The sequence below is a fragment of the Anomaloglossus baeobatrachus genome, chromosome 3, assembly GCF_048569485.1.
Source record: "Anomaloglossus baeobatrachus isolate aAnoBae1 chromosome 3, aAnoBae1.hap1, whole genome shotgun sequence".
Taxonomy (NCBI): Eukaryota; Metazoa; Chordata; class Amphibia; order Anura; family Aromobatidae; genus Anomaloglossus; species Anomaloglossus baeobatrachus.
In genome coordinates, this window is record NC_134355.1 from 26723255 (window position 1) to 26745292 (window position 22038).

Below are 22038 nucleotides of genomic sequence, written 5' to 3' on the forward strand. Positions count from 1 at the left end.
GCAGCACATGCAAGACAAGCAGCATATAGAGTCTGTGCTTTAGCACCCCTGATCTTTTGCTGCTGTTTCTAGGTCTGCATCCTGAATAGCGACCGTACAAAAGTACAACAGGACACTTCGGCATTAGTGGGTCAGCACTTTAGTTGCCGCTTACCGCCCGCACAAAAGCGGGTGTGTGGCGCCGGAATCCTGTGCTGGTAGCTCAGTGTCTCCGTTTTTCCGCTCTGCGTGCCGGAATGGCTGCCGGCGTCCAGAGGAGAGGGGCGGGCCGAGGGCGTGCCCGAGACAAGAGCGGGAACCCGGCGCCCACTGTGTCTAGTAAAGGGGGCTGGAGAATGCAAATAAGGCTCCAGCCCTCGGCGCTGCTATAGAACAGCGTCTCTCCCTGTCCCTGAGTGACAGGGTGGGGGCGGGAACGAAGCGGCGCTAGGCCGCAAAAGCCGGGGACTAAAGTTAGAAGCGCCGCCGCCGTAAAAGCGCGGTCGGCGCGTCCCCGGCGCACTACAAGTCGCAGCTGCGCCGCCGCTCCAGGGGCGGTCGGCGCGGCGGTCCCCACACGTAAAGTCCCCCAGTAATCTGCAGGGACTATAAGCCCAGCGCACAGCGCTACAGGCCCCGGCGCACTAGCACACCCAGCAAGCCTGGAGTGTGCGTGGCCTGCCATACGGGGACACAGAGTACCTGAAAGTTGCAGGGCCTTGTCCCTGAACGGCACTCCCGCTCCACATCCAGCAGGTTCTATGGGTCTGTGGATGGAGCCCGGCCTCAGGGCTTGGTGGCCGGAAAGATCCCACTTCCTCAGAGCCCCTCAGGGGGATGGGGAAGGAAAACAGCATGTGGGCTCCAGCCTCCGTACCCGCAATGGGTACCTCAACCTTACAAACCACAAGTGGGGTGAGAAGGGAGCATGCTGGGGGCCCTAGTATGGGCCCTCTTTTCTTCCATCCGATATAGTCAGCAGCTACTGCTGACTAAACAGTGGAGCTATGCGTGGATGTCTGACCTCCTTCGCACAAAGCAGAAAACTGGTGAGCCAGTGATCCCACTGGGGGTGTATAGCCAGAAGGGGAGGGGCCTTACACTTTTTAGTGTAATTGCTTTGTGTGGCCTCCGGAGGCAGTAGCTATACACCCAATCGTCTGGGTCTCCCAATGGAGCGCCGAAGAAATTCACGATCCACAACAATGACCCGAGCATGGTAGTGCCCGCTCATCACTAGTTACGAGTACAGAGCACCCGAGCATGGTAGTGCCCGCTCATCACTAGTTACGAGTACAGAGCACCCGAGCATGGTAGTGCCCGCTCATCACTAGTTACCAGTACTGAGCACCCGAGCATGGTAGTGCCCGCTCATCACTAGTTACCAGTACTGATCACCCGAGCATGGTAGTGCCCGCTCATCACTAGTTACCAGTACTGAGCACCCGAGCATGGTAGTGCCCGCTCATCACTAGTTACCAGTACTGATCACCCGAGCATGGTAGTGCCCGCTCATCACTAGTTACCAGTACTGAGCACCCGAGCATGGTAGTGCCCGCTCATCACTAGTTACCAGTACTGATCACCCGAGCATGCTAGTGCCCGCTCATCACTAGTTACGAGTATTGAGCACCCGAGCATGGTAGTGCCCGCTCATCACTAGTTACCAGTACTGAGCACCCGAGCATGGTAGTGCCCGCTCATCACTAGTTACCAGTACTGAGCACCCGAGCATGGTAGTGCCCGCTCATCACTAGTTACCAGTACTGAGCACCTGAGCATGGTAGTGCCCGCTCATCACTAGTTACCAGTACTGAGCACCTGAGCATGGTAGTGCCCGCTCATCACTAGTTACCAGTACTGAGCACCCGAGCATGGTAGTGCCCGCTCATCACTAGTTACCAGTACTGAGCACCTGAGCATGGTAGTGCCCGCTCATCACTAGTTACGAGTACAGAGCTCCCGAGCATGGTAGTGCCCGCTCATCACTAGTTACCAGTACTGAGCACCCGAGCATGGTAGTGCCCACTCATCACTAGTTACCAGTACTGAGCACCCGAGCATGGTAAGGCCCGCTCATCACTAGTTACGAGTACAGAGCACCCGAGCATGGTAGTGCCCGCTCATCACTAGTTACCAGTACTGAGCACCCGAGCATGGTAGTGCCCGCTCATCACTAGTTACCAGTACTGAGCACCTGAGCATGGTAGTGCTCGCTCATCACTAGTTACCAGTACTGAGCATCCGAGCATGGTAGTGCCCGCTCATCACTAGTTACCAGTACTGAGCACCCGAGCATGGTAGTGCCCGCTCATCACTAGTTACGAGTACAGAGCACCCAAGCATGGTAGTGCCCGCTCATCACTAGTTACCAGTACTGAACACTGAGCATGGTAGTGCCCGCTCATCACTAGTTACCAGTACTGAGCACCCGAGCATGGTAGTGCCCGCTCATCACTAGTTACCAGTACTGAGCACCCGAGCATGGTAGTGCTCACTCATCACTAGTTACCAGTACTGAGCACCTGAGCATGGTAGTGCCCTCTCATCACTAGTTACGAGTACTGAGCACCTGAGCATGGTAGTGCCCGCTCATCACTAGTTACCAGTACTGATCACCCGAGCATGGTAGTGCCCGTTCATCACTAGTTACCAGTACTGAGCACCTGAGCATGGTAGTGCCCTCTCATCACTAGTTACGAGTACTGAGCACCCGAGCATGGTAGTGCCCACTCATCACTAGTTACCAGTACTGAGCACCCGAGCATGGTAGTGCCCGCTCATCACTAGTTACCAGTACAGAGCACCCGAGCATGGTAGTGCCCACTCATCACTAGTTACGAGTACCGAGCACCCGAGCATGGTAGTGCCCGCTCATCACTAGTTACGAGTACAGAGCACCCGAGCATGGTCGTGCCCGCTCATCACTAGTTACCAGTACTGAGCACCTGAGCATGGTAGTGCCCGCTCATCACTAGTTACCAGTACAGAGCACCTGAGCATGGTCGTGCCCGCTCATCACTAGTTACAAGTACTGAGCACCCGAGCATGGTAGTGCCCGCTCATCACTAGTTACCAGTACAGAGCACCTGAGCATGGTAGTGCTCGCTCATCACTAGTTACCAGTACTGAGCACCCGAGCATGGTAGTGCCCGCTCATCACTAGTTACCAGTACAGAGCACCTGAGCATGGTAGTGCCCACTCATCACATCTTATGGCTGACCCCCCCCCTTCCCCACATTGGCCTGTAGTCAGTATGCAGCTTAGTTACAGACACTATATCTCTGCTTGCTGTCAGTGATTTGCCTGCATTCACAGTATTAGTGATGTCATCGGACTTCTCACCTTTCTCTACTTGGATTTTGAAGGCGTTTCGCTTTCTTCTGCCGTATTCTGAGCTGCAGATAAAAACACAGGTTGTTATATCACGAGAGGATGCTTAAAAGTAGCGAGAAGTGTCACTACAGGGTCCAAACGCTCATCAAGTGCTGGAAGGGTGGAACGGAGGCCCTTCTGGAAAGAATGTTGGACTATTCCAGACAGTGGAAAAAAAAAAGAAAAGAACAAAGGAATGACGTGGAAGGCGTTGTCAGAGGCGTGCGTCCTTCCATTACAGCTCCAGCTAAAATTTACAAAACCATTTTTTTAGGGACCACATCATATTTGAAGTGACAGACAACACCCAAAAGTGACCCCATTGTAGAAACTGCACCCCTCACCCTGCTCAAACCCACATCCAAGAAGCTTATTAACCCTTTAAGTGCTTCAAAGAAACTAAAGCGGTGTGGAAGGAAGAAAAATGAGCATTTTTCATACATAAATGTTTTAGCCCTAAATTTTGCATTTTCACAAGAACAGCAAGAGATAATGAACCATACAATTTGTTGTGTAATTTCTCCTGAGTACGCTGATACCTCATATGTGGTGGAAATCTACTGTTCGGCTGCACCACAGCGCTCGGGAGGGAAGGAGCTCCATTTGATATTTGGAGCACAGATTTTCCTAGAATAGTTTGCGGACTACATCTGCAGAGCCCCCAAGTGCCAGAAGAGAAGAAATCCCCCTCAAGTGACCAAACCTTTGGAAATTAGACCCCGCTGATAATTCATCTACGTGTCTAGTGACAATTTAGTCTCTGGAAAACACCCATGGAGACAAACACAATCAATGTTTCAGAATTAAAAATTGCAAATGAGTCCTTGCTGTGCCCAGTACATTGTAGTGCCCGTACATTGTGCACAGCTCATACTCCTGGAGACCTGCACCTGCATACACTTAAGCGGGGTCTCCTCACTACAACAATGCCAAGCATGTGGACGCTAACTGTGGTTTAGGCACATTGTGGAGCTCAGAAGGGAGGGGGGCATTTGGATTTTGGAGCGCAGATATTGCTGGATTTCTTTTATGAGGGGGGAGCCATAGCGTTATTGCAGAGCCTTTGTGTTACCAGTAACATGGAAGCCCCTACATTTCCGACATCATGATGATGGACCTGAGCGGAGACTTGTATTTTTGGGTTGAGTTGAATGGTATTTGGTGGCGATTTGGTTTATAGAACATTTTGGATGAGATCACATTTATCCTGTGCTCTATGCTGAGCCCTTACATCAGGGTTTCCATCTACATCTCCAAAATTTATGATTCAGGTGAAATGAGGCAGCAGAATTACTAATGAGGCAGCAGAGTTACTCTGGACTCTGTTCGGCCTCTGTTCAGTGGTGACGGTCTTTTCAAAGGTGAACAAAACTGTTGGCGTGTACTTCTAAAAAGATGGACACCGCCGGACCACAGGCCAGACATGAGGTCAAAGTGACTCCCTCCGCCGCATTACAGTGAATTCTCTATTGGGAATTTTGTCTGAATTACACTTTTCAGAGATTTACACATAATCCCCGGTGCAAGCGCTCAGCGTAGAGCACATGATAAATGTGAGCCACGCCGTACTGCAATCTGTGGGAGGCAGAACAAACAAATCAACAGCAGGTGAAGAATTGGCTTTAGTTATTTACTTTTTATGTCGTTCACTATGTGCCTTTTCTGGCTGTGACACCCTGACCTCGGCGATAACCTATACCGAGCTCCCGGACGTGATCGCCATGACCTACGAATATATGTCACCGGTTGGAAACTGTATCCGACCATGAAGTATAGAGATGTCAAATGTCATGAAGGGGTTAATCTGCAGTACCACTCACGACCCAGGGTCAGGGAGGCGCTGTTTCTGCAGAGTTTTGTCTCCTTTAATTGGAGAATCCTGACACCATGACGCCCTCCGCCGTCCAACGAAAACCCCACAGACATTTGTGAAAAGCTTATGTGACCCGGCCACTGTGGATGATGTACGTTACCTGTAAGTTTTCTGCAGGTCAGCAGCCACGGCCGCGATGTCCACGTACCCGCCACATCTGTTACTGCTCAAATACTGCGGAAAACAACAAATATATAAGAAATAGAGTCCTAAGACTCAAAGTCTGATGGGGGCAGGGGATAAATGCTTGTTATTATGCACAGGGTCAAAGCTGCAGGGTAAAGCATGGTGGACAGGGGCAAAGCTGCAGGGTAAAGCATGGTGGACAGGGGCAAAGCTGCAGGGTAAAGCATGGTGGACAGGGGCAAAGCTGCAGGGTAAAGCATGGTGGACAGGGGCAAAGCTGCAGGGTAAAGCATGGTGGACAGGGGCAAAGCTGCAGGGTAAAGCATGGTGGACAGGGGCAAAGCTGCAGGGTAAAGCATGGTGGACAGGGGCAAAGCTGCAGGGTAAAGCATGGTGGACAGGGGCAAAGCTGCAGGGTAAAGCATGGTGGACAGGGGCAAAGCTGCAGGGTAAAGCATGGTGGACAGGGGCAAAGCTGCAGGGTAAAGCATGGTGGACAGGGGCAAAGCTGCAGGGTAAAGCATGGTGGACAGGGGCAAAGCTGCAGGGTAAAGCATGGTGGACAGGGGCAAAGCTGCAGGGTAAAGCATGGTGGACAGGGTCAAAGCTGCAGGGTAAAGCATGGTGGACAGGGTCAAAGCTGCAGGGTAAAGCATGGTGGACAGGGTCAAAGCTGCAGGGTAAAGCATGGTGGACAGGGTCAAAGCTGCAGGGTAAAGCATGGTGGACAGGGTCAAAGCTGCAGGGTAAAGCATGGTGGACAGGGTCAAAGCTGCAGGGTAAAGCATGGTGGACAGGGTCAAAGCTGCAGGGTAAAGCATGGTGGACAGGGTCAAAGCTGCAGGGTAAAGCATGGTGGACAGGGTCAAAGCTGCAGGGTAAAGCATGGTGGACAGGGTCAAAGCTGCAGGGTAAAGCATGGTGGACAGGGTCAAAGCTGCAGGGTAAAGCATGGTGGACAGGGTCAAAGCTGCAGGGTAAAGCATGGTGGACAGGGTCAAAGCTGCAGGGTAAAGCATGGTGGACAGGGGCAAAGCTGCAGCGTAAAGCATGGTGGACAGGGGCAAAGCTGCAGCGTAAAGCATGGTGGACAGGGGCAAAGCTGCAGCGTAAAGCATGGTGGACAGGGGCAAAGCTGCAGCGTAAAGCATGGTGGACAGGGGCAAAGCTGCAGCGTAAAGCATGGTGGACAGGGGCAAAGCTGCAGCGTAAAGCATGGTGGACAGGGGCAAAGCTGCAGCGTAAAGCATGGTGGACAGGGGCAAAGCTGCAGCGTAAAGCATGGTGGACAGGGGCAAAGCTGCAGCGTAAAGCATGGTGGACAGGGGCAAAGCTGCAGCGTAAAGCATGGTGGACAGGGGCAAAGCTGCAGCGTAAAGCATGGTGGACAGGGGCAAAGCTGCAGCGTAAAGCATGGTGGACAGGGGCATGGGTACGGGACTGCAATAGACCAGGTGAGTGCTGCTGAGAGCAGTTCTGCTATTTATATGTGAGGCCGCATGGCACATTTTATAAAAATATTTTAGTGTAGGACTGCTTCAAATGAGATTTGCCGTGACGTGGCGAAGCAGCTCAAGAAATTGCAATTTTTTGCCAAAAATCTCAAAAAAAAAAAAAAAAAAAAAAAAAAAAATTTTATAATGCAGTTTGGAATATTTGATGCCTTAGTGCACATTGGTGCTGGCTCTTTGTTGTTTCTTTGTTGAATTGGTCGGTGGTTGACCTCCACCTTGCTATGCACCCCAATTTGGGATGTATTCCATCTGTATAGATTTTGGCGTTTGGTGACTGTTCACATTGGGTCATCAGGCTTTGTCCACAGGCTATATATATACTTCATGCAGCATTTGCTTGGACCTGTCCCGCCCACAGCCATGACTCAGTCATGGGTACGGGACTGCAATAGACCAGGTGAGTGCTGCTGAGAGCAGTTCTGCTATTTATATGTGAGGCCGCATGGCACATTTTATAAAAATATTTTAGTGTAGGACTGCTTCAAATGAGATTTGCCGTGACGTGGCGAAGCAGCTCAAGAAATTGCAATTTTTTGCCAAAAATCTCAAAAAAAAAAAAAAAAATTTTTATAATGCAGTTTGGAATATTTGATGCCTTAGTGCACATTGGTGCTGGCTCTTTGTTGTTTCTTTGCAGCGTAAAGCATGGTGGACAGGGGCAAAGCTGCAGCGTAAAGCATGGTGGACAGGGGCAAAGCTGCAGTGTAAAGCATGGTGGACAGAATGACAAAGCCGTGAAAAGCTTCCCATGCATCACCAGCCACTCATAACATCCCCTTGTGCATGAGACGTGGAAACGTTCATCAGGGAATCAACTCTATAGGGCAGGACAGTCTGAGGGGGCCACTACCTGTGACAGCCGGTGCTTCAGCCTCCGGTCTATTCCCGGAGACACGTGACGGATCTTCATCATCGCGGCGGCCCCGGTGCACAGCTCTAACACACGTGGGGGCCTCACACGCAGCTGTCCGCGGCATTGCCTGCCTCATCCGCTGCCTATCAGATAGAGTGTTTTCACATAGGTGTCCAGACCATTGCCTGTCCAATTATCCGCGTATAAACCCACATTTTTCGTTGTCACGTCACAGGTATATCAGTTTTGAAGCCACATTTTCCTGAAGGAAATTAGAGAAAAATAGTAGGACTACAGCTCTGTGAATGACGTCATCATGCGGGGTCCTGTTTCACAGCCACAAATTACGGAGCAGGGTGATGACGTCAAATCACGTGATAGAGAGTGACCACGTGATAGTTAATTCGCCAATTGCCTTCTGGGATTTGTAGTTTTTAGCACTAAAATGATTTGTAAATTAGATTTTTTTTCTTTGTGTTATGATTTTCTATGGGAAGAATGTCTGGGGAGGATTCAGTGGTTAGAGGCGGCTGTGGCTGAGATGTGACTAGATCTTAGTCAGTTACATAGGTTGAAAAAAGACCTGGGTCCATCTAGTTCACCCTTCCTCCACCAATTATACATCTTGTCACTTAATCATTTATAACCCACACTGCTGTGCACTGAGGAAATCATCCAGCCCTGATATAAAAGCTGTTATAGTGTCTGCCATTACTACCTCTTGTGGTAGGGCATTCCACAGTCTGACCGCTCTAACTGTAAAGAACCCTTTCCTATTTAGCTGTCGGAATCGCTTTTCTTCCACTCGCAGTGAGTGCCCCCTGGTCCTTAGTACTGTCTTTGGAAGAAATAAGTCATGTGCCAGTCCTTTATATTGACCACACATGTATTTATACATATAAATGAGATCTCTGAGACGTCTTTTTTCAAACTAAACATATGTGTAGAGTTACTGCAGGGCAATCTCTGCCTGACCGGCGGACGGATTTGTGCTCTGGATTTCCGCCCCTCAATCTGCATCATTTCCTCTGTGGTTGATCATGTTACGTTTTTCCTCCTCGTTTTACTATTTCCATCAAAGTGAATGAGATTTCTGCCGCCTCCTGCAGGCGCTGATTATTGTTTTCTTTCCTTGCACATTTGATTTTCACCCATTTAATGAATAGGGAAAAACTCACTAAAAACTCGACAAACAAGAGAATATTTAACGCAGCGTTTTTCCTCCCACAGACAGTTTTGTGATGCAGAAATGTCTGCTGCAAATACTTAATTCACCAGTTCCCGATGGTGACAAAAGCCATAGCAGCGAGCGTTTACCTCCATGAAGCACGATGGTTCATTCACCAGACCTTTGTCCAGTGGTTCTGTAGGAGCCCAATGGGGATAAGGGCAGGACAAGCAGAAATAGCTGAGCAATATCATTGGAGGAGGCGCGGTGTAAGGCTATGTGCGCACGTTGCGTAAATACATGCAGTTACGCTGCGCTTTGTAGCGCAGCGTAACTGCATGCGTCCTGCGTCCCCTGCACAGTCTATGGAGATTGTGCAGGGGCCGTGCGCACGTGGCGTTTAAGAGCGCAGCGCTTCGGCTACTGCCGAAGCGCTGCGCAAAAAGAAGTGACATGTCACTTCTTTCCTGCGCTTTGCCGGCAGCTCCTGCTCTGTCTATGGGAGGAGCTGCAGGCAGAGCGCATGGAATCGGCTTTTTTTTTTTTTCACTACGGACATTTCTGCAGCGATTTAAAGAGCACTTGTGCTCTTCAGATCGCTGCAGAAATTTCTGCAGTGAAGTACGCAACGTGCGCACATAGCCTAAGGGACGGAAACACGGGTCTGCGGAGATCTACTCTGGGCTCAGCATTAAGTTCTCTGCGATCTGCATTTATTTAGGGATCCATCTTGGTTCTGCATTTACTTTGGAATGTGTTTCAGATTTTTGGTTTCCGAATTCATTTAAGGGTCTATTTTAGGGCTGGGATTTATTTAGGGATCTACTCTAGGGTTGGAATGTATTTAAGGATCCTCTCAAGGTATTGCATTTATTTAAGGATCTATTCTGGGGTCAGTGTTTATTTAGGGATCTACTCCAGGGTCTGCATTTATTTTGGGTTCTACTCTGGGTTGGAATTTATTTAGGGATCTACTTTGGGGTTGGCATTTACTTAGGGGTCTTGGATCTGCATTTATTTAGGAATCTAATCTGAGTTCTGCATTTATTTAGGGATCTTCTCTCGGTTTTGATTTTATTTAAGGATCTACTCTGGGATCTCCATTTATTTAGCAATCTACTCTGGGGTCAACATTTATTTAGGGATCTACCCTGGGGGTGGTTTTTATTTAGGGATATTCTCTGGGGTCTGAATTCATTTATGGATCTACTCTGGGTTCTGCATTTATTTAGCAATCTACCCTGGGGTCGACATTTATTTTGGGATCTACCGTGGGGTCAGCGTTTATTTAGGGATTTTCTCTGGGGTCTGAATTCATTTATGGATCTAATCTGGGTTCTGCATTTATTTAAGGATCTACTCTGGGGTCGACATTTCTTTAGGGATCTACCGTGGGGTCAGCGTTTATTTAGGGATCTTCTCTGGGGTCTGAATTCATTTATGGATCTAATCTGGGTTCTGCATTTTTTTTTAAGGATCTACTCTGGGGTAGGCATTTACTTAGAGGTCTGGGATCTGCATTCATTTAGGGATCTACTCTGTGATGTGGAATTACTTAGGGGTATGAACTGATTTATAGGCAGATGTGTGACACTTGTTCCCAAGCGCTGCGGAATATGTTGACGCTATAGAAATAAAACTTATTATTATTATTATTCCCAACAGTAATTTTCCCTTTTGAAAAAATAATGAATTCATAGATTATATTTTGTTTTCAGGAGCTCCCCAGTGCTGAGAAGGCGGAGAGACCCTGACCTATGTTCTCAGATGTTGGGCCATCCATGACGCACAGTGACAGACGCTATTTTCACTGAAGTGATTTTCCGCTGCACGGCCTCTCTGTGGATGCAGCCATCTTCGGAGAAGCACAGCTCGAGCCGGAGGAGGCATTTTTCTTCTATGGAAGCTGCATATACAGTATGTGTCTGCAGTGAGCTCCCTCTAGTGGTGGCTACATGTAGCTGCAATACAGGAATGTGTGTAGTCAGCCCCAACAATTCGGGAACCTGGGAAAGTGCTGGGGCCATATTGAATGTGGAGGGTCCACTATACCCAGATTTCATCATATGACATCCGTCACATTCATATGTATGTACAATGGATGTGTGCACTCTGCGCCCGCAAGGAGGTTTCCCTCCTGAGCACAATTGGCCAATAGCAACCAATGAGAAGGTAGTTGAAACTTGTTGCCTATAGCAACCAACGATAGCAACCAGTGAAAACCTTCCTTTCATTTTCAGAAGCCTTTTGAGAAAATGTTCGCAGCCTCCTGATTGGACAACTCTTCTGCTCTTCCTTTGCTTCAGTTCTGATACACCTCTACACATCAGCCCACACTGTTGTCTTCCTCATCCATACAATCCCCCTAATGACTTTATTTATTATTTTTAGGCTACCATAACATTGAAGTCACGTGATAATGGCGTCATCAATGTCGACGCAAACTGTTCCCACACGGCTTCTGTAGCGCACCGTATCACGTGACGGCATTCTCGCATGGGGTTGTGTGAAGGAACTCAATCTCCCGGCGTGCCCCGCGGCGAGCTAGGTCACGTGTGCTGATGAGGGCGCGGCGGATTGGTGATTCGTACGGAGTGTTGGCGGCGGCAGGATGGAGGCCGCGCTCTTCATCTTCTCCCTCATTGATTGCTGCGCCCTCATCTTCCTCGCCGTCTACTTTGTATCCTTTATCTGTTGTTTGCGGCCATGTTCTCCTAGGGGCTGAGGGAAGGTGAATTCTGGCAGTGAGGTGGTCACAGGAGATCGCAGGGGCTCTGCTGGGGGTTGCCATTCTCTATCAGTTATGTGTCTGCCGACCTTAAAGGGGATGTCGAGACCCATGTGAATATTGGGTAAATGGTGTTTCTGGGTTCTTGGCTAATACAGAGGTAACTGTGACCCATCTCCACAATCTTCAGACTTCTGCTGAGGAGCTCCAGACAAGTGCATTGTAAGGAACCCACACACTACAGAGATCTACAGCCATTACTGACTGCAGGGGGCGACGGGGCAACCTGACTGTACGGAGCCACTGATAGGGAGGGAGGTTAGACACCGGGGGGCCAATGAGGCCGGAGGTTAGACGCTGGGGGGGACGGAGGTTAGACACTGGGGGGCCGAGGGGGCCGGAGGTTAGACGCTGGGGGGGCCGAGGAGGCCGGAGGTTAGACGCTGTGGGGGCCGAGGAGGCCGGAGGTTAGACGCTGGGGGGGCCGAGGAGGCCGGAGGTTAGACGCTGGGGGGGCCGAGGAGGCCGGAGGTTAGACGCTGGGGGGGCCGAGGAGGCCGGAGGTTAGACGCTGGGGGGGCCGAGGAGGCCGGAGGTTAGACGCTGGGGGGGCCGAGGAGGCCGGAGGTTAGACGCTGGGGGGGCCGAGGAGGCCGGAGGTTAGACGCTGGGGGGGCCGAGGAGGCCGGAGGTTAGACGCTGGGGGGGCCGAGGAGGCCGGAGGTTAGACGCTGGGGGGGACCGACGGGGCCAGAGGAAAAGTGAACATATTGGTACAAGCATTAAAAAAAAAAATCCATAACCAGCACAGCAAGTCCGGTCCGGTGTGTCAGTGTGAGGGTCTCAGGCTCTGTGCACACGTTGCTTTTTTCATGCGTTTTTCCTTGCGGATTTTAATCCATACTTCAAGGAAAAATGCATGCCAGCAAGGTCTGTGAGATTCCTAACCTGCTGTGCACACGTTGCTTCTTTTTTCTGCAAGGAGAAAAGAAGCATGTCAATTCTTTGTGTTTTTTCCTGCAGATATAATACACTGCAGTGGATAATATCGCTCAGGGCTGCAACTCGCAGCACTGACTTCACCTCACACACCATGCATCCAGCATGGTCTGTGTGGTGATCCATAGCTCCGCAACCCAGGGTTGTCATGGTGATGACCCAGGGTTGCCGTAGCAGTGATTGGGTCCGTGTGATCGCATTACAGGGACCTGATCGCTAGGGAGATGTACGTGCACCTCTCCCTGCCTCCTGAATGGTGCAGTCTCACTGATCGCGGCGTCCAGGAGGCTAAACTACCGGAAGAGGCTCAGGCACCGATCCGCGCAGTGAGAGCCAGGGCCTCAGCTGTAACATCAGCCGGAGACCTGGCGGAGGTCGCAGGAACCCCGTCAATCGCCATGAAAAAAATGCGATAAAAAAGAAATGTTTGTTTCAGCAGCGGTTTTCCTGCCAAAAATGCTTTATGTGCAGAAAATCTGCACACAAACAAGCAACATGACACACAGCCCCTCTAAAAATCCGATAGAAATTGAAACACCCCACAAATTGTTTCTTGAAATAGCAATGTTTGGTATATCCCCGCGCACTGTCCTCGGCTCACAGCCGGTATATCCCCGCGCACTGTCCTCGGCTCACAGCCGGTATATCCCCGCGCACTGTCCTCGGCTCACAGCCGGTATATCCCCGCACTGTCCTCGGCTCACAGCCGGTATATCCCCGCACTGTCCTCCGCTCACAGCCGGTATATCCCCACACTGTCCTCCGCTCACAGCCGGTATATCCCCGCGCACTGTCCTCCGCTCACAGCCGGTATATCCCCGCGCACTGTCCTCCGCTCACAGCCGGTATATCCCCGCGCACTGTCCTCCGCTCACAGCCGGTATATCCCCGCGCACTGTCCTCCGCTCACAGCCGGTATATCCCCGCGCACTGTCCTCCGCTCACAGCCGGTATATCCCCGCGCACTGTCCTCCGCTCACAGCCGGTATATCCCCGCGCACTGTCCTCCGCTCACAGCCGGTATATCCCCGCGCACTGTCCTCCGCTCACAGCCGGTATATCCCCACACACTGTCCTCCGCTCACAGCCGGTATATCCCCGCGCACTGTCCTCCGCTCACAGCCGGTATATCCCCCCACACACTGTCCTCCGCTCACAGCCGGTATATCCCCGCGCACTGTCCTCCGCTCACAGCCGGTATATCCCCGCGCACTGTCCTCCGCTCACAGCCGGTATATCCCCGCACTGTCCTCCGCTCACAGCCGGTATATCCCCGCGCACTGTCCTCCGCTCACAGCCGGTATATCCCCGCGCACTGTCCTCCGCTCACAGCCGGTATATCCCCGCGCACTGTCCTCCGCTCACAGCCGGTATATCCCCACACACTGTCCTCCGCTCACAGCCGGTATATCCCCACACACTGTCCTCCGCTCACAGCCGGTATATCCCCGCGCACTGTCCTCCGCTCACAGCCGGTATATCCCCCCACACACTGTCCTCCGCTCACAGCCGGTATATCCCCGCGCACTGTCCTCCGCTCACAGCCGGTATATCCCCGCGCACTGTCCTCCGCTCACAGCCGGTATATCCCCGCACTGTCCTCCGCTCACAGCCGGTATATCCCCGCGCACTGTCCTCCGCTCACAGCCGGTATATCCCCGCACTGTCCTCCGCTCACAGCCGGTATATCCCCGCACACTGTCCTCCGCTCACAGCCGGTATATCCCCGCACTGTCCTCCGCTCACAGCCGGTATATCCCCGCGCACTGTCCTCCGCTCACAGCCGGTATATCCCCGCACTGTCCTCCGCTCACAGCCGGTATATCCCCGCACTGTCCTCCGCTCACAGCCGGTATATCCCCGCACTGTCCTCCGCTCACAGCCGGTATATCCCCGCACACTGTCCTCCGCTCACAGCCGGTATATCCCCGCACACTGTCCTCCGCTCACAGCCGGTATATCCCCGCGCACTGTCCTCCGTTCACAGCCGGTATATCCCCGCGCACTGTCCTCCGCTCACAGCCGGTATATCCCCGCGCACTGTCCTCCGCTCACAGCCGGTATATCCCCGCGCACTGTCCTCCGCTCACAGCCGGTATATCCCCGCGCACTGTCCTCCGCTCCAGCAGTTTTCTCATTGCTGCAGTGATTCCTGAGCCCAGAGAGGAGTGTTGTGACTTGTTGGGGTGTGCACATTTCTCAGGGTGATTTCCGCTGTACAGTGTTATACATGTCGGTGCAGTGAGGCCGTCCTGACACCGCCACGTCTTGCACAATTCACCGTCTGCACTTTGTACATATCAGCCACATAATATCATCCTTATCACTGGCTCCAGATAATTACCCTGTCTGACTTAGAATGTGACTACATAAACGCCCGCTCCTGCTGCTCCAAGCTCAATAAGGTGGTGGCTTTATTATTTATTTTCCATTGTCTTATTACAATATCGTCTCTCCAGCAGAATAGTGAGTGCAGCTCTGGAGTATAATACAGGATGTAGCTCAGGATATGTAATGTATGTACACAGTGACTGCACCAGCAGAATAGTGAGTGCAGCTCTGGAGTATAATACAGGAGGTAACTCAGGATCAGTAATGTAATGTATGTACACAGTGACTGCACCAGCAGAATAGTGAGTGCAGCTCTGGAGTATAATACAGGAGGTAACTTAGGATCAGTACAGGATAAATAATGTAATGTATGTACACAGTGACTGCACCAGCAGGATAGTGAGTGCAGCTCTGAAGTATAATACAGGAGGTAACTCTGGATCTGTAATGTATGTACACAGTGACTCCACCAGCAGAATAGTGAGTGCAGCTCTGGAGTATAATACAGGAGGTAACTCTGGATCTGTAATGTATGTACACAGTGACTCCACCATCAGAATAGTGAGTGCAGCTCTGGAGTATAATACAGGAGGTAACTCAGGATCAGTACAGGGTCAGTAATGTAATGTATGTACACAGTGACTGCACCAGCAGAATAGTGAGTGCAGCTCTGGAGTATAATACAGGATGTAGCTCAGGATATGTAATGTATGTACACAGTGACTGCACCAGCAGAATAGTGAGTGCAGCTCTGGAGTATAATACAGGATGTAACTCAGGATCACTAATATGTATACACAGTGACTGCACCAGCAGAATAGTGAGTGCAGCTCTGGAGTATAATAGTATAATACAGGATGTAGCTCAGGATATGTAATGTATGTACACAGTGACTCCACCAGCAGAATAGTGAGTGCAGCTCTGGAGTATAATACAGGATGTAGCTCAGGATATGTAATGTATGTACACAGTGACTCCACCAGCAGAATAGTGAGTGCAGCTCTGGAGTATAATACAGGAGGTAACTCAGGATCAGTAATGTAATTTATGTACACAGTGACTGCACCAGCAGAATAGTGAGAGCAGCTCTGGAGTATAATACAGGCTGTAACTCAGGATCAGTAATGTAATGTATGTACACAGTGACTGCACCAGCAGAATAGTGAGTGCAGCTCTGGAGTATAATACAGGAGGTAACTCAGGATCAGTAATGTATGTACACAGTGACTGCACCAGCAGAATAGTGAGTGCAGCTCTGGAGTATAATACAGGATGTAACTCAGGATCACTAATATGTATACACAGTGACTGCACCAGCAGAATAGTGAGTGCAGCTCTGGAGTATAATAGTATAATACAGGATGTAGCTCAGGATATGTAATGTATGTACACAGTGACTCCACCAGCAGAATAGTGAGTGCAGCTCTGGAGTATAATACAGGATGTAGCTCAGGATATGTAATGTATGTACACAGTGACTCCACCAGCAGAATAGTGAGTGCAGCTCTGGAGTATAATACAGGAGGTAACTCAGGATCAGTAATGTAATTTATGTACACAGTGACTGCACCAGCAGAATAGTGAGTGCAGCTCTGGAGTATAATACAGGCTGTAACTCAGGATCAGTAATGTAATGTATGTACACAGTGACTGCACCAGCAGAATAGTGAGTGCAGCTCTGGAGTATAATACAGGAGGTAACTCAGGATCAGTAATGTATGTACACAGTGACTGCACCAGCAGAATAGTGAGTGCAGCTCTGGAGTATAATACAGGAGGTAACTCAGGATCAGTATTTATGCACTGTGATTTTGTGCCCATTTCTAGCCCATTCAGGGGTTTAATAACTTGAAGTGACCACATTATGTTTCGATCATGAAACCCATTACAACAATAGAGGAATAAAATAGAAATTTTAGTGGAAAATGTTTCGATTTACAAATGTACTAGATAAAATAAAGTATTTTAGTGAAAGTGAAATTCCTGTGGAATAAGTGAGCGTCGCGCCATGTTGGTTATGACTGATGTAGGGTCCGTGGCTGCTGCACTGACAGTGTCTTCTTATTGCCCCTCGCGCTGTGTCTCCGGCAGTGGGTGGTCCCGGAGCTGGTGGGTCACACTCTGGTGTCGGTATTAATGCTCGTGTCCTTGCACTGGTTCATCTTCCTGCTGAATTTGCCTGTGGCCGTGTGGAACATCTATCGGTGAGTGCGCCCGCTCTGCAGTGATAGATTGGACATTTAATATGTTGTTTCTACAACAAAAAAAAAGTTATACCCCAACTTTTTTTTGTTTTTTTTTTTATTAATACAGGTTCATTATGGTGCCAAGTGGAAATTTGGGGGTCTTTGATCCAACAGAAATCCACAACCGGGGACAACTAAAGTCTCACATGAAAGAGGCCATGATCAAGCTAGGATTCCATCTACTGTGCTTCTTCATTTACCTGTACAGGTGAGTGCTCCGTGCTCCTGGGAGGTTTCTGGTCACTGTATCCAGACATTATGGGGTAACGTTCCTCTGACATCGAAACCTGTCCCCCATACAACTGGGTCGCTCCACCAGCTCTTTAACCTTTTAAAGGCGGTGTCCACCTTTTGGGGCAATTGCCTCTTACACATTTTGCAGATTGCTTTCTATAGATTCTCTGTTGCCAGATGTAAAATGAGTAAACTGAGAATATATCAGTGAGTTAATAACTCTTTCTTTGTCGCTCCATTGGGAGACCCAGACAATTGGGTGTATAGCTATTGCCTCTGGAGGCCACACAAAGTATTACACTTAAAAGTGTAAGGCCCCTCCCCTTCTGGCTATACACCCCCAGTGGGATCACTGGCTCACCAGTTTTGTGCTTTGTGCGAAGGAGGCAACACATCCACGCATAGCTCCACTTTTTAGTCAGCAGCAGCTGCTGACTATGTCGGATGGAAGAAAAGAGGACACATATAGTGTCCCCAGCATGCTCCCTTCTCACCCCACTGTATGTCGGAGGTGTTTGTAAGGTTGAGGTACCCATTGCGGGTACGGCGGCAGGAGCCCACATGCTGATTCCTTCCCCATCCCTTTTTACAGGGCTCTGGGTGAAGTGGGATTTACCGGTCTCCAGGCACTGAGACCGTGCTCCATCTACAGCCCCTGGAGAAGATGCTGGATGGAGCGGAGTACATCAGGGACATGGCCCTGCTTCCTCAAGGTACTCTGTGTCCCCGTGCATTTGGCGCTCACACCGCAGCATGCTGGGTGTTGTAGTGCGCCGGGGGACATCAGCGCTGCGGCGCCTGTGCCATGGCCTCATTCAGCTTTGCTGAAGCAGGCTCACTTATGGGAATTGGTCGCGCCGGCCGCTGGGACTGCGGCGCGGCTGGCACTTGTAGTGCGCCGGGGACTTCAGCACGGCCTGCGCTTTTACGGCGGCCGCGCTGATAACTAGAGTCCCCGGCTTTTGCGGCCTGCTTCCGTTCGTTCCCGCCCCCAGACCTGCCAGTCAGGAGAGGGGCGGGACGCTGGCCACTTCCAGGAATCGGTCGCGCCGGCCGCTGGCAGCGGCGCGGCTGGCACTTGTGGTGCGCCGGGGACTTCAGCGCGGCCCGCGCTTTTACGGCGGCCGCGCTGATAACTAGAGTCCCCGGCTTTTGCGGCCTGCTTCCGTTCGTTCCCGCCCCCAGACCTGCCAGTCAGGAGAGGGGCGGGACGCTGGCCACTTCTATGAATCGGTCGCGCCGGCCGCTGGAACTGCGGCGCGGCTGGCACTTGTGGTGCGCCGGGGACTTCAGCGCGGCCCGCGCTTTTACGGCGGCCGCGCTGTTAACTCGAGTCCCCGGCTTCTGGGCCTAGTCTCCCTTCGTTACCGCCCACAGCCCTGACAGTCAGGGTAGGGGCGTGACGCTGCATAGAGCAGCGCTGAGAGCTGGAGTATGTTTTGCATACTCCACCCCTCTCACTGTGTGCACTGTGAATCCGGATTCCCGCACTTTCCAGGCACGCCCACGGCTTCCTTCTCTACAAGGACACCGGCAGCCATTAGTGTCAGTTTCTGTACGATACAGAGACAAGTGTGGAAGACCCTGGCATTCTGATAGTCACACAATCGCTGTAACATGCGTTAAGCAGCACCTGTGGTGCTAACCCCACTAGTGCAGAAGTGCACTTATAGATATGCTTGTACTATATACATTGCACTGTTTGGTCGCACGTTGTATATACCCTCCTGGATTATGCGGAGGAGTTATCAGCATATTCTCTGTGTAAAACAAAGGTGCAGAACCACATGTTTTTCTATACAGCTGGTACAGCATGTACGGCTATACGGCCGGCAGGTACATAGACTCCCATTGTATGCACTAATGGCCAGGGGATGAGGACGGTGTCTGCAGTATTTACTGACAGTTTTTCTGAGACTATGGCTATGATACTAGAAGCCTAGCAGTCCGGACATGTCTCTCACAATATGGGCACTGTTGAATCATTGATCCATGGCCCCCCTCAGTGTGAATAACTAACAGCTCCGGGAATGTCACACGCATCCCAGAGTCACGGCTCTGCACGGACGTCAGTCCCAGACAGCCTAAGTGGGCTCGCTATGAGCGGCCTCGGTTTCATCAGGGTCCTAACAGAAGGACTCGCTGTGTAATGAGGCGGAAGTAGCGGCTCAGGATTCTGATCCTGAGACCGCTCTCAATCTGGATACACCTGCTCGTGACGCCATAGTAAATAATCTTATAGCGTCCATCTATAGAATGTGGGTTATTTCTCACAGCTCCTCCAGTGGAGGAGTCAGCTTCACGTATTTTTCTGGACCACTCTGCCTTCAGAGAGGCAGTCCAGGAACACCACGCTTATCCAGATATGCGCTTCTCCAAACGGCTTAGGATACACGTTATCCCTGTCCCCTGACTTGGTCAAGGACTGGACCCAATGTCCCGAGCGGCATCCTCCAATCTCCAGGCTTGTAGCTAGATCCATAGTTGCAGTGGGAGATGGAACTGCAAACTCAAAGATGCCACTGACAGACAGATGGATCTCTGGTCGAAAGCCATCTATGAGGCTGTCGGCGCACCGTTGGCTCCGGCATTCTCTCCCTTGGGGCACTCCAAGCTATTTCAGCTTGTCTTACACAGATTGACACGGTTACACGTACATCTGTGCCGCAGGTGGCATCCTTAACCTCTCAAATGTCTGCATTTGTTTCTTACGCGAGACCGACTGTTTGGTGAGCGTTGGATGTAACCATCAAACAGTCCAGGGGTAAGGATTCATCCTTTCCTCAGCCCGGACACAACAAACCCCAACAGAGCAAGAGGCAGTCGGGGTTTTCGGCCTTTTCGAGGCTAGGGCAGGTCCCATTTTTCCTCGTCCAATGTGGACTCAAAAGGATCAGAGGAGCTAAGATTCTTAGCGGGCTCAGTCTCGCCCAAAAAAGCGACAGTCTGAAAACCCGCTTCCAAGGCGGCTTCCTCATGACTTGCGGCCTCGGTCGGTAGCAGGCTCTCCCGCCTTGGCGATATTTAGCTGCCATAGGTCAATGACCATTGAGTGTGAGACATTCTGTCTCACGGGTACAGGATAGAGCTCACTTCTCGTCCTCCAACTCGATTCTTCAGAATTTCTCCACCTCCCGGCCGGGCCGCTGCTCTTCTGCAAACAGGGTGCACTCTATAGGCAGAAAGAGTGATGACCCCCGTTCCTCTTCAGGAACAAGGTCACGGTTTTTACCCCAAATTCTTGGCGGTACCTATAACAACGGGCCGTTCCGTCCCGTTCTGGATCTAAGAAGGCTCAGCAAGCTCGTGGACACCAGGCGGTTCCGGATGGAATCCCTCCGCCATGTCATCGCCTCAAGGTCCCAAGGATATTTCCTAGCATCATTAGGCATCAAGGATGCTTATCCACACGTGCCGATTGATCCAGAGCACTAGCGTTTCTACGCTTCGTTATAGGAGACGAACACCCTCTGTTCGTAGCTCTACCTTCCGGCTAGCGACAGTCCAACTGGTCTTCGCCAAGGTCAGGGCAGCAGTAGTCACAGTCCTGCACTCTCAGGGTCACTCTGTGGTCCCGTATTTAGACGATCTACTTGTCAAGGCACTCTCTTAGGAAACATGCCAACACTGCCCGAACGTTGCGCTGGAGACTCTCTAGAGTTTTGGGTGGATCATCAACTTTTTAAAGTCAGATCCGACCCCGACCCTATCGATAACATATCTAGGCATAGAGTTTCTTACTCTCTCAGCGATAGTGAAGCTGCCGCTAGACAAACAGCATTCACTACGGGCTGCAAGCTCTTCTTTAAGAACCAGTCGCACACATTGAGACGCCTCATGCACTTCCTACGTAAGATGGTAGCAATGGAGGCAGTTCCTTTCGCGCAGTTTTACTGCGTCCACTACAATGGGACATTCTCCGCCAATGGGACGAGGAGTCGACGTCCCTCAACAGAGTCGTCGTTCTTTCTCAGGCGGCCAAGGAATCTCTACGGTGGTGGCTTCTTCTCACCTCTTGGTCAAAAAGAAGGTCCTTCCTATCCCCGTCCTGGGCGATAGTTACGACAGACGCGAGTCTATCAGGGTGGGGAGCAGTTTTTCTCCACTACAGCGCTCAGGGTACGTGGACTCAGCAAGAGTCCACTCTTCAGATCAATGTTCTTGAACACAGAGCAGTGTATCTTGCCCTACAATCCTTCCAACAGCGGCTGGAAAGCAAGCATATCCGACTTCAGTCGGACAGCTCCACAGCGGTGGCATACATCAACCACCAAGGAAGAACGCGCAACCGGCAAGCCTTCCAGGAAGTCCGGCAGGTTCTGATGTGGGTGGAAGACACGGCATCCACCATATCCACAATTCACATCCCAAGTGTGGAAACTAGGAAGCTGACTTCCTAAGTCGCTGAGGTGTGGCCGAAAGAGTATGGTCTCCTCACCCGGACGGGTTTCAGGAGATCTGGCGCCGCTGACAGAGGCCGGACGTCGATCTAATGGCGTCACGGCACAACAACAATGTGCCAGCTTCATGGCACGGTTTCACAATCATCGAGCTCTGGCGGCAAACGCCTTAGTTCAGCATTGGTCGCAGTTCCAGCTACCTTAGGTGCCA

The 22038-nt window shown here is 51.1% G+C and overlaps 2 protein-coding genes across 4 annotated transcripts in view; one reads left to right on the forward strand and one right to left on the reverse strand.

Moving 5' to 3' along the window:
- Positions 1-8019, reverse strand: part of NVL (nuclear VCP like) — a 67543-nt gene extending 59524 nt beyond the window's left edge. The window contains exons 1-3 of one of the 3 annotated variants that reach the window (XM_075339078.1): positions 7719-8019; positions 5329-5402; positions 3326-3378 (exon numbers count right to left, since the gene is read on the reverse strand). In XM_075339078.1, coding sequence (XP_075195193.1) covers positions 3326-3378; positions 5329-5402; positions 7719-7781 — 190 coding nt within the window. In that variant the 5' untranslated portion in view covers positions 7782-8019. The remainder of the gene's footprint in view (positions 1-3325; positions 3379-5328; positions 5403-7718) is intronic. The other 2 variants (XM_075339076.1, XM_075339077.1) reach the window with 2 other exon arrangements.
- A 3423-nt stretch (positions 8020-11442) lies between these two features.
- Positions 11443-22038, forward strand: part of CNIH4 (cornichon family member 4) — a 38948-nt gene continuing 28352 nt past the window's right edge. Inside the window, exons 1-4 of the mRNA XM_075337963.1 lie at positions 11443-11569; positions 14953-15021; positions 17039-17151; positions 17261-17401. Coding sequence (XP_075194078.1) covers positions 11501-11569; positions 14953-15021; positions 17039-17151; positions 17261-17401 — 392 coding nt within the window. The 5' untranslated portion in view covers positions 11443-11500. The remainder of the gene's footprint in view (positions 11570-14952; positions 15022-17038; positions 17152-17260; positions 17402-22038) is intronic.